The following is an 11,480-nucleotide window of genomic DNA, read 5'->3' as shown; positions in this document are numbered from 1 at the left end:
TGTTTGCACAAGTGTATATGCCTGTATGTCTGCAGTTTCTACTTACTTTTAAACAATAAATAGATTTCTAAAATTCTTAGCTCAAATAAAGTTCTTAGTAATATCTACTGCCAGAAATGGAAAAAAATGTTTAAGATTTCAGAGTGTCAGAAATGAAGATTCAATAAGGCTATAAATATTTTCTCTAGAATGAGAAACCTTTCGAGGTCAACCATAGAAAACGAAGCAAAGGGGGCATAGGGCATTGCTTATACATTTAGATAGAAATAAGGAGTAAAGAAACCAAGTGAGAGGAAAAGAATGGGGGGGGGGACTGTGAGAAAGAAAGAAAGTATAGACAAAAGATGAAAGGAGGATTCAACAGTGAAAAATATAAGGAAAAAAAGAAAAATCTAACAGGTAAACTGAATTGCAAACTTCAAAGGCCTACTGAGGTGACCTCTAGCTGGAGCAGGAATCAGGTATTCAGGATGGTGGGCTCCCCTGACGGTCTTGGGGTTCTTCCTCTTAGGAAGAATCTGAGGAAACAGAAAACTCATCTGACTCTGTATCCAGGACTCTATCTCCATGAGGTGCCCTGTGCTGCCGCCGGGGATGACTTCTGCCTGTGAATTGATGCATGAACAAAGAAAGCATGTAATTGTCAAACAGGTAGTTGTAGCCCTCTTCCTCTGCATCTCGATCCTGCTTGTTCTTCTTAATCACATCATGTAACCCAATAAGCTTAGTGGTGGCCTTGGCTGTGGGTGCCCAGATCTTGGGATCATGGTCTAGGCCACTGGTCGCCATCACAGGGAGGTAAGGATGGGGCTCAAGACAGTTGATGTTCCCCGCCCTGTCCCCCTCCATGAACTGGATGATCTGACAGGAGGATTTCTCCCAGAGGAAGATGTGGCCACAGTCACTACCACTCATCACAAACTCGCTTCGGGGCCCATAGAAATTGACCCCCTTGACCGTGGCATTATTTCTGTGCCCCTTGTATCTCTTCACATACTGGGCCCCGTCGGCGTGGGAGGACTGGAAGAGGTAAATATCTTCGTCGTTGTAACTGACCAGGAGCTCGGTGCCATCGTGGCTGTACACCAGGCAGGTGATGAAGGACTTGGAGTCACAGTTGACCAGGTGGTGAGGACAGAACTTCTTGAGCAGCCCGTAGTTGTGGGTCTCGTTGATTTTCCTCTGGTCGTAGATCCTCACAAACTGGTCCCGTCCCCCCACGGCAAACTGGTAGGTGTTGGCGGGATTGACGAAGACCGTGTACAGCCCCACCCTCCTCTCGTTCTCCTTGGTGACCACCACCCTGGACGCGGGGCTGTCCTGCCTGAGGTCGATGGCGAAGACCACCGCGTCCTCCCCCGCGGTGAGGAACTTGACGGGGGAGTCGGGCTCCAGGGCCAGCTTGTGGCAGGCCCCCCGGTGCTGGGCCACGCGCCTGGACACCCTGCTGAGCGAGATGGCGGGCAGCTGGGCGATGCGCACCTGCCCGTCGCGGGCACACGTGGCCAGCGTGGAGTCGCCGCAGTTGGGCAGGAACTTGGCCTGGAACACGTTGTTCCTGTGGCCCGTGTTGAAGGCCATGACAGCGCGCTGGCGCACCCAGTCCCACACGATGACCTTGAGGTCGTCGCTGCTGCTGGCCAGCCAGGAGCCGCGCTGGTTGAAGTGGACGCTGTTGACACAGCCGCTGTGGCCCTCCAGCCCGTACTGCAGGCGGAAGCGCTGCACGAAGAGCCCAGCCCCGCAGGCCTCGTACACGAAGCGGCCGCGGGAGCCCAGCTGGCGGTCACGCAGGGCCCTGAGCACCTGCCAGCGGGGCCGGGGCAGCGCCGAGGTCTCCGAGGCCACCCACTCCTGCAGGGCCGCCTCATCGGGCACGGACACGGGCCAGCGGCGGCTGGCCTCCCTGCTCTGGCCCTGGAGCTGCTCTGCTGCTGCCACCTCCTGCTCCTCTGCCCCCACGTCTTCCCCACCTTGCTCCCCCTCCTCCCATTCATCTGTGGGCTCACTGTCAGAGTACTGGCCTGTGGCTTCTGCTCCGTCTTCCGGGATGCCGGAGAGGATGCTTTCACTCTCGGTGTCGGTGCTCTGGCTCTCCGCGCTGGCCAGGAGGGGGGCCCCGGCATCCCCGCTGCCGCCTGGGTGCCTGGCCGCCCACCAGAGCCGCTGAGGCTGAGAACTCAGGTGCAGGCCCCGGGCTGTCCCCACGCTGCCCTCCGGCTCCGAGTGCTCCCCGGAGCCATCTGTGCTGTCCCCGTAGCCAGACATGTCTGCTGTGCTCACGCACCGTGGCCCCGCTTTGGTGGGAAAGTTCTAGAAGCCTGAGGAAGGCAGCGGGACAGCCACGGGTCGCCACGGGTCAGCAGACAACAAGGGAGGCCTGGGGGCTGGACAGCACTGGGGTCGACCGAGGTGTGAAGGGCGACTTCCGGTTCCTGGCAGGTAGCTATGGGAGCCGGTGAGGGTGAAAAGACCTCTGCCATCCGGGGTCTCGCGAGGCTTCAGGGCAGCACAGGGTTCCAGCTAGAGCCGCGCCCCGCAGCCTCCTGACCCCGAAGCCTCAGGACGGGCTGTTCCTCCAAGATGGATACTTGTTGCTCCTTGGCAACATTCTTACCAGGAAGCGGGCAACAAAACATCCTGCTCAGATAAACACTTACCTCAGACTCTCCTGCTTTGCTTGAAGGTAATGTCCCCCATGTAATGAAGAAGCCAATGCGATGAACGACTGTCAAGGCCCGCACAGCTAGTGAGTTCCTCAAAAACAGACACCGTCTTCAGCAAATCCAGCCGCTTAAAGGACACCTGGAGAGCTCAAATGGGTAGGAAGCCCTAGGGTTGACTGATAAAATATACAATGCCTAGTTAATTGCATTTGAGATTTTTAAAATGAGGATATTTCAGAATGAATAGTTTCCAAATATTGCAGTTGACATGACTTCTACTAAAGATATTTATTATTTATTTGAAATGCAAATTTCACTGTGTTTTCTCCATTTTTATTTGTTATACCTGGCGATCTTGTTTAGTGAGCAGTGTAATTTTGTCCCTCAGTGTAATCAAGGCTGAAATCACTGGGTCAATTTCAAGTAGACACTGAAATGAGTAACTGTGTCAGGTATTTGAAAGAGAAACAGGTTTATTTTCTTTTTTCACCCGAGATTCTGTGTATTTATTTGGAGTTTGTTCAGTTTAACTTAATGTTATAGGAAAGAAATTCTACTGTGATGTAATAAGACTACCAATATATTTAAAATAAAGCCCCAGCTAGATAAGAGGCTTGGATGTGGGTGCTTTTAGGAAAAGAATGTTCTTTGGAGACAGACAGTTCACTGGAAGTGCTGGGTTAACTTCAGAGCTTTTCAAAATGAATTATCTCTGGTGATGTCAGTCAGTTTTCCAAGGGCTACAGTAAACTACTGACCAAGAATGTGGAAAACAAGACTTCCCTCAGAGTAATTGCAAGATCAATGCAAAGTTGATTAGACATAGAAATATAGTTTTCTAAAGGGATAAAATGGTTCCAAGTCAGACAGTAACAGAAAGACATGTAAAAAGATATTCATATTGATTTGTAAAGAGTAGCACAGTATACCAAAAACCATCTGAAAGCCTGTCAAGAGTGACATGGAGAAATATATTAACATACATTTCTATAATGGAATCATGTACAAAAATCATACTTAATGAATTAAAATTGAATACAGCACTAGCAGTGAATCATAACACTGATGAGGAAACAACAAATGAGAGAGGAATCATTGATGATGTCATTTTTGATGAAGATCATTATAGTTTTTCTATGCAAATTTGAAATGGCAAGGAAATAATTGACTTAAAATTCAGGATAATTATTATGAGAGGAAGATGTTAAAATTTGGGAGAGAGGAAACTTAGAAAAATCTTCGTAATACTAATAGTTCACCAGGAAATAGGTATGTTGTTGTTTTCCTTGTTATCTATTGCCTGTCATTTGCATTTACAGACCCTTTTCTATGTATATACATGGCATAGTAGTGTGTTATTGTTTCCAGATAGTGTTCGTGACCAAGGGGTCTTGCTCCGCCATGGACCACAAAATACAAAACCAAAGAAAACACACATATTATAGGATAACCAGAACATTAAACCCTATTATGCCCATGCAGACATCTTGCAGGTGAGGAATCCCTATTAGTTGACTTGGAAATAAGTCTAGTCCCATTCCAAGGAAGAGTTCCACTGTTAGAAGTAAAATCAGCTTATTTTAATGTGATGCTATTGAATTTACCTGCTCATTAAGTAAACTATGAATTGAATTTTCACTTAAGTTTGCATTTCATTAAGTTGATCCATTTGGTATATTTCCATTCCCATTCATTCATTCATTCATTCACCACATTTATTTAAAGCTTCTAAGTAAATGCCACATGCTGTTCTAGCTTCTGAGAGTAGTGGTGAATAAAAGTGGTAATCCCTTTGCTCACTGGGAAAAGGAAACAGACAAGTGAATATATAGATCCTGTGAGGCAGAGATGAGTAATTTGGAGAGAAATAAAGCTGTTGAAGTAGATATATACTAGAGGATGTTACTTTAGATAGTGCATTCAAAGAAGGTCTCATTCTAAGGATGACTTAAGCAGAGGACTGAAAGAAAGGAGAGATGGAACATGCAAATATCTAGGACACATGTGTCAAACACAAGGCCCGCGGGCCAAATCCGTCCCGCCAGGCCTTGCAATGTGGCCCGCACTGCGCTGTCATCACTGCACTCCGCTGCGTTTCCATCACAGTGACAGTTTATGACTGTTCAGTAAACCATTCGGCCCGCGATTTAGGCTGGATTTTAGATTTTGGCCCCTTCTCTGATTGAGTTCGACACCCCTAATCTAGGATGACAATGACCCCTGTAAAGTTCCATTGAGGGTAAATGCTCTGAAATACTGGCACAATATGAGTGTCCATGGCACTTGAGAAAGCTCCTATGACTGAAGCAATGCAAGTAAGCATTACAGAGTGTGTCAGGCAAGGGGATTGGCAGAAGCAAAGGCCATCACAAGAGAATCTTTTTGTCTGACCACCATGAGGAATTTTTATTTTTATTTCATTCTATGTGTAGTGGAAAGCCTTTAGAAGCTTGTGAACAGGGTAAAGGCATTATCAGACTTACTTCTTGAGAAGGGGACACTGACTGCTGTGTGAATAGAATGGGGTAGAAAGAGAGAGCAGAAGTACTTAATCCATTGCTCTCACTCAGGTGAGAAGTGATGGTGGCTTAAACTAGCATGAGGATTGTACAGTTGGTGAAACGGGTTATATTTGGCATATATTTTGAAAGTGGATGTGATAACTTTTACTCATAAATTGAGTATTTGTCAGGTGGGTTAGTCACCACCCTGGCCTTATCCACCTTTCACCTAAGCAGTTTGAAACAGCTTCTTAGTGGGATTTGTTCAACATTGAAAAAAAGGCTGTAGAGAAATCACAAGGGAAAGGTCACAACCTCAGGCCTATAATGACCAGGAAGACATTATGCTTCTAGGCCTAAAGGTGGGGAAGAAAGAGGGCAGTTACCAAAACCTGAGACAGAAAGGACAGTGTAAAGAGTCTGACCTGATTGGACAGGAGCGATCACTAGCTGTCAGTCAGTGAGCTCATAGGGAGGGAACTAGAGAGACAACTTCCCCCAATTCAGTATCCTCTCTCTGGTCCCCTGCCAGGGCCTGCCTTGCAAGTTGAACCGGGCTGAGGTAGGGAGGTGGGAATTGATAAAAGAAAGGCAGAAGAGCGGGTCGGGAGGACTATAAGTCATCGAGGAACTGTAACAAGTTTATTAACTGCACAATGCTCTTTATACATAAAATACTGAATAGCAGGTCTGTCAAGAGGAATGTATTCTTTGTTCCTCTTAATCTCTAAGGGACAGAGCAGAAGGACAAATTCTTGGTATAGCAAATTTCAGTAAATAGTTACAGACTTCTTGGCAAGCCATGAAATGTTTCTCTCATTCTACTGATAGTAGCCATCCAAACAAGTCTGGGAAAACTGTGTGGGTAGGGGGCCAGCCCTGCTAGCCCTCTCAGATGCAAGGACCTTGTCAGCTTCCATCCTGTCACCAACAGTCCCCTGCTGGTATATCCACTGAGTCATTTGAATAAGGTAGAATTTTGTATTCTGTAACTCTCCTGAATTTATTAGTTCTAACAGGTGTGTGTGAGTGTGTAATCTTTACTCTTTTCCATATATAAGCTAATATCATCTGAAACATTTATTTTTTTCTTCTCCCTTTCCAATTTGGAAGCCTTTTGCTTATTTATTTTCATGCCTAATTTCTCTGGCTTAGTGTTCCAGTACTGTGTAGACTAGAGATGTCAAGGACAGAGACCCTTGCCTTTCTGTATCTTAAAAGCAAAACAAAAGAACAACTGAAAAGCTTTCAGTTTTTCATTGTGTAGTATGATGTTAGCTGTAGGCTTGTGATGTGTGGCTTTTATTATGTTGAGGCAAATTCTGTCTATACCTAGCTTGTTAAGAACTTTTATCATGAAAGCATATTTAATTTTGTCAAATTTTTTGAACTTACTATGATGATCATGTGATTTTTATTTTATTTTTTAAAAAGTCTATTATCTAAAGTATGACAGTCTATTATCTAAAGTTTTACATATGCCCATTCTCCCACCATTGAGCTTTCCCCAGCCACCTCAACCCCCAGTGCATGCCCTCACCCCCCAAGTGTCTGTATCCATTGGTTATGTTTATATGTATGCATGCTATTTCTTTGGTTGATCACCTATCTCTGTCCCCCTCCCCACCTCCCCTCTGATATTTGACGGTCTTTTTGATGCTTTCCTGTCTCTGGATCTATTTTTGTTCATCAGTTTATGTTGTTCATTGTATTCCACAAATGATTGAGATTCATGTAATATATATCTTTCTCCGACTGGCCCATTTCACTTAGCATAATGCTCTCCATGTTCATCCATGCTGTTGCAAATGGTAAAAGTTCTTTCTTTTTTGCAGCAGCGTATTATTCCATTGTGTAGATATACCACAGGTTTTTAATCCATTCATCTGCTGATGGGCACTTAGGCTGTTTCCAAATCTTAGCTATGGTGAATTGTGCTGCTATGAGCATAGCAGTGCAAAGATCATGTGAATTTACCTTTCATTCTGTTAAAATGGTGTACCACTTTGATTATTTACTTATGTTGATCCATCCTTGCATCCCAGGGATAGAGCACAAATGATCATGGTGTATTGTCATTTTAATGTGCTACTGAATTTGGTTTGCTAATTTTCTTGGTTGAAAGTTTTCTCATCTCTATTCATCAGGACTATTGGCCTACAGATTTCTTGTAGTGTTTTTGTCTGCTTTTGGATTCAGGGAACTAACAATTAACTATTCAAATGGAAATTAAGAAAACAATCCCATATACAAAAGCACACACACAAAAAACCACAATAAAATACTTAAGAAAAATTTAGCCAATGAAGTAAAAGACTTATACAGTGGAAACTACCAAACATTAAAGACATTAAAGAAGACACAAATAAATGGAAAGATATTCAGTGCCCATGGGTTGGAACACTTAATATTATTAAAGTGTCCACACTACCCAAGGTGAACTACAAATACAATGCAATTCTTGTCAGAAGGGGAATGCAGTCAAGATAATAATTTTTAATCTGGATCACCACTGGATGTTATATGTTAGTGACAAAGAATTAGTAGTAAGGGAGATGCAAGTTTTAGGAAGAATGTCTTGAGTAGGCAGAGGGCATAGGATTCCATGCATATGTAGAGGAATTGTAACAGGGAGGCAGATACAATATTTATCACAGAGGCAAGTAGGTTGTTAGCTTTGTTGGTGGAAGAATGTATATACTCTCTTCTAACTGCTTCCATTCTCCCAGTGAAAAAAGAAAGAAGGATACGAGCCATGAATGAGGAAGAGGAAAATCGTGCTGGATCTTGGAGGCAGAAAAAGATGTGGAATATTGAACTCAGTGGATGGGAGAATGAGTCCAATAGGGGAATGGAGAATTGTTGCCGAGAAGCAGAGAGGGTCCATTTGCAGTTGTACAGCATAAAAGTGAAATGAGACAGTATGGTCATTTGTGTTTCTCTATTTCAGATACTTGAAGACAGGAGTAGAATAGGCTAACTCACAGATTAAATTAAAATCCAATCCAAATTTTTTTTGCTAGTTGCATAATGGATAATTTGGGGACAGGGAGCTTAGACCTACATAATGAAATTTTTATAATAAGGAACTATGAGCCTGGCTGGTGTGACTCAGTGTTTGAGCATTGACCCCTGAACCAGTAGGTCATGGTTTGATTCCTGGTCAGGGTACATGGTTCAATTCCTGGTCAGGGCACATGCCCAGATTGTGTGCTCAATCTCCAGTAGGGAGCATGCTGATGGATTATTTTCTCTTATCATTGATGTTTCCATCACTCTCTCCCACTCCTCTCTCTGAATTCAATAAACACATATTAAAAAATGAGGAACCATGAATTTAACTATCAAAAGGGGAATTCATGACAATAGAGGAAAATAAAGAGGTCAAATTTAATAGGATCATTAGATTGGAAGTCCCAGTGGAGTCACCTTTTGTTGTGGTCAGCAGGTGTGTTCATCCAGAGAGGAAGTAGAATTCCTTTTTGCTTCACTTCCTCTTGGCCTGTAAGTATATATGATGCTTAGGAGGGCAGGATGACCCAGAACACTATAATCTGTACCCAAGCTATTAAAGCAAAAGCAATTTGATTAAAAGAGTAAAGTAATTCACTCTAAGACATGGCTGACTGATAAGCTTAATTTTCCCAGAAGCTATTTCCTTAATCTAAGAGGAATTTCCTAGTTTAGGAGAGAGATTTTTTTTAGAAGAAACCTTCCAGAGCCACTTGACTATCTCAGGACATCACTATAACCAGGTGTTTTTTTGTTGTTGTTGTTGTTTTTTTTTTTTTTTTTTTTTTTTTTTTTGTGTGTGTGTGTGTGTGTGTGTGTGTGTGTGTGTGTGTGTGTGTGTGTGTTTAAAGACTGGATTTGGAGCCATCTACCTTTGTCTGTTAGAATGGTTTTAAAACTGGCTCATACAGAGGTTTTGAAACAATTTCCCTGATTTTTATTTTTCCCATCCCCCAGATGCCTCTCTTTGGTAGTCATCAGCCTGTTCTCTACACTGAATGGGTCCGTTTCTGTTATTTTTTGTTTGTTTATTTGTTCTGTTTTGTTTTTCTGGATTCCACTTAGAAGTGAAATCATGCAGTATTTGTCTTTTTCTGCACATGCTCTAAATATTCTTACAGGCCAGCAGTACTACTGCCTGATTCTGAAAGTGGCATCTAATGAGGAGTCTTTATCTGATTGCCTCAGTGTGTTTGGGAATTCAAGATAATCCTTTCTGAAATATTATCCTACCCCCCTTATGTAATGGGCTTGCCTCATCTTCAGCCTTTACAGAAAGAAATCCACAGATTTTCAAACCAGTCATTATCATGAGGTGAAGTGCATACTAAGATTACCGTAATACAACCTTTTTTTCTGAGGGAATCATTGAAAACAGTCGTAGAGGCTGCTTACTGTGGGATTTTATTATGCTTTTATCTCCTTAAAAATATCTTTGTATGTTTTAATATTATTAGCTATCAAATACTATTCCTTTTAAATTGTATTCTTTTAATTACAATTACATTCAATATTATTTTGTATTAGTTTTAGGTGTATATCTAATGCTTTCAATCACTGCTGGCATGACGGCTAAAGAAAAAATAAGCAGTAAATAAGCAAGCAAATAAATATGTAAATATTCAAAAACATAAATAAGTGAGTGAGAACTCAATTGGTAGGGTTATTCAGTATATGTGAAAAATATATGGGTATTGACATACCTCTCAATATCCCAACATTCATTTTATATTTGGCAGAGTAGTAAAATAGATTAGCAAGATCTTCCTGACAATGGAACATTGGGTCAGAGAGAAAAAATAGATAACAGAATTCCTCCCTGGAAAGCAGAAGAATCAAATTGGATATTTAATAGTCAAAAGTGTAGAATAGACGTAGAAGTAAAGTATGGCCAAAAGTATAGAAGTATGGAATGATGTGGTACAGAGGGATTGCCAGGTTTATCTATTTATTTGTTTTGGGATTTTTGTTGTTGTTTTTACCAAAAATAAACTTTCTCTCTTGTCTAGACACAGAGCTTAACTTCATTTTCCAGCCTTCCTTTCAGTTGTGTGGCCATGTGATAGTGGGATATCAGAAGCAGCAAAATATTTCATTTCTAGACTTAATGCATAAGAAGTTCTCAAGTGTTTTTAACAGATTCTGATGAGAATAAAAATGATCAGAGCTCATATGTAAGATGGGTCCTTACCAAGTAAAGACTCATGACTTTATTTCATTTGGATGTTATTTTATTGTTGCTATTGAGAGGAACCAGAGTTTGCCACACCAAAATATGGAGTTGGGAAATATTTAGTATTTTAAACTGGTTATTTCTAAGTAACAAAAGACTCAAGAAGCATTCTTTATTACCCCTCCTCCCTTTACCTGTCTGAAGAAATTCAGATAGATAAACTTGCTTACATGAAGAAAAATTTAAACAATACCAAACAAAAGATCTAGAAAACAAAGATAGTCCTGCCCGGGTGGTGTGGGTCAGTAGCTGAGCATGGACCTGTGAACCGGGAGTTCATGGTTTGATTCCTGGTCAGGGCACATGTCCAGGTTGCAGGCTCAGTCCCGAGTGTGGGGCATGCAGGAGGCAGCCAATCAACGATTCTCTCTCGTCATTGGTGTTTCTCTCTATCATTTTACTTTCCTCTCTGAAATCAATAAAAATATATTTAAAAAAGAAAAGAAAAAGACAATCCCAGACTATGTGTTGGAAAACTAAACTGAATAGTTCATGGCTAAAATAAATCATAGTTGGAAATATATAAATTTATAAAAGAATAGCAATCAAAATAGCTTTGTGCTAAATAGAGCCAAAGGTGACATTTAAGTTAAAAAAAAAGAAAAAGAAAAACCTGCTTTTAAAAAGGAAGTATCACCTTAGCATTGTGATATAAATTAAGTGTGGCAGACAGGAAGAAATCTTGCAAAGTCTCTTAAACTCCCCACTTTATACCATTTTTGGGGGTTGCCCAATAATTTGTTTACTCCATGTTTGCTCTTTCTCATCTACTTGCGAATTGCCAGGCCCCTGCCTCCTTCTCCTTAGTTCAGAAGCATGCAACCCTTAACTGCCTAAATTTATCCTTGAGTCCCATCGTGCTATGGAATCTTGAAATGTGCATGCATAATAAATTCTGTTACTTTCTCCAATGAATCTGTCTCACATCAATTTGATTATTAAACTATCCAGAAGAATTCAGAAGGGTAGAAAGAAAATTATTTTCCCTCCTTTTCATGGTCTTATTCCTCTTCCTGATATTCCTGTTAAATTAATTCTTAGAACATCTATCTGGCTGTATTTTCCAAC

General features: G+C 41.9%; 1 protein-coding gene across 1 annotated transcript; it reads right to left on the bottom strand.

The window, feature by feature from the left end:
- Positions 1 to 465: 465 nt before the first annotated feature.
- Positions 466 to 2,268, bottom strand: LOC118720174 (DDB1- and CUL4-associated factor 8-like). Its single transcript, XM_036440092.1, is given in 1 exon segment — positions 466 to 2,268. A coding segment is annotated over 1 exon segment (1,803 nt).
- Between the last annotated feature and the right edge of the window lie 9,212 nt (positions 2,269 to 11,480).

The sequence above is a fragment of the Pipistrellus kuhlii genome, unplaced genomic scaffold (assembly GCF_014108245.1).
Source record: "Pipistrellus kuhlii isolate mPipKuh1 unplaced genomic scaffold, mPipKuh1.p scaffold_m20_p_16, whole genome shotgun sequence".
Classification (NCBI taxonomy): domain Eukaryota; kingdom Metazoa; phylum Chordata; class Mammalia; order Chiroptera; family Vespertilionidae; genus Pipistrellus; species Pipistrellus kuhlii.
The sequence above is the reverse complement of the archived record's forward strand: the minus strand, read 5'-3'. Positions and strand labels throughout refer to the sequence as shown.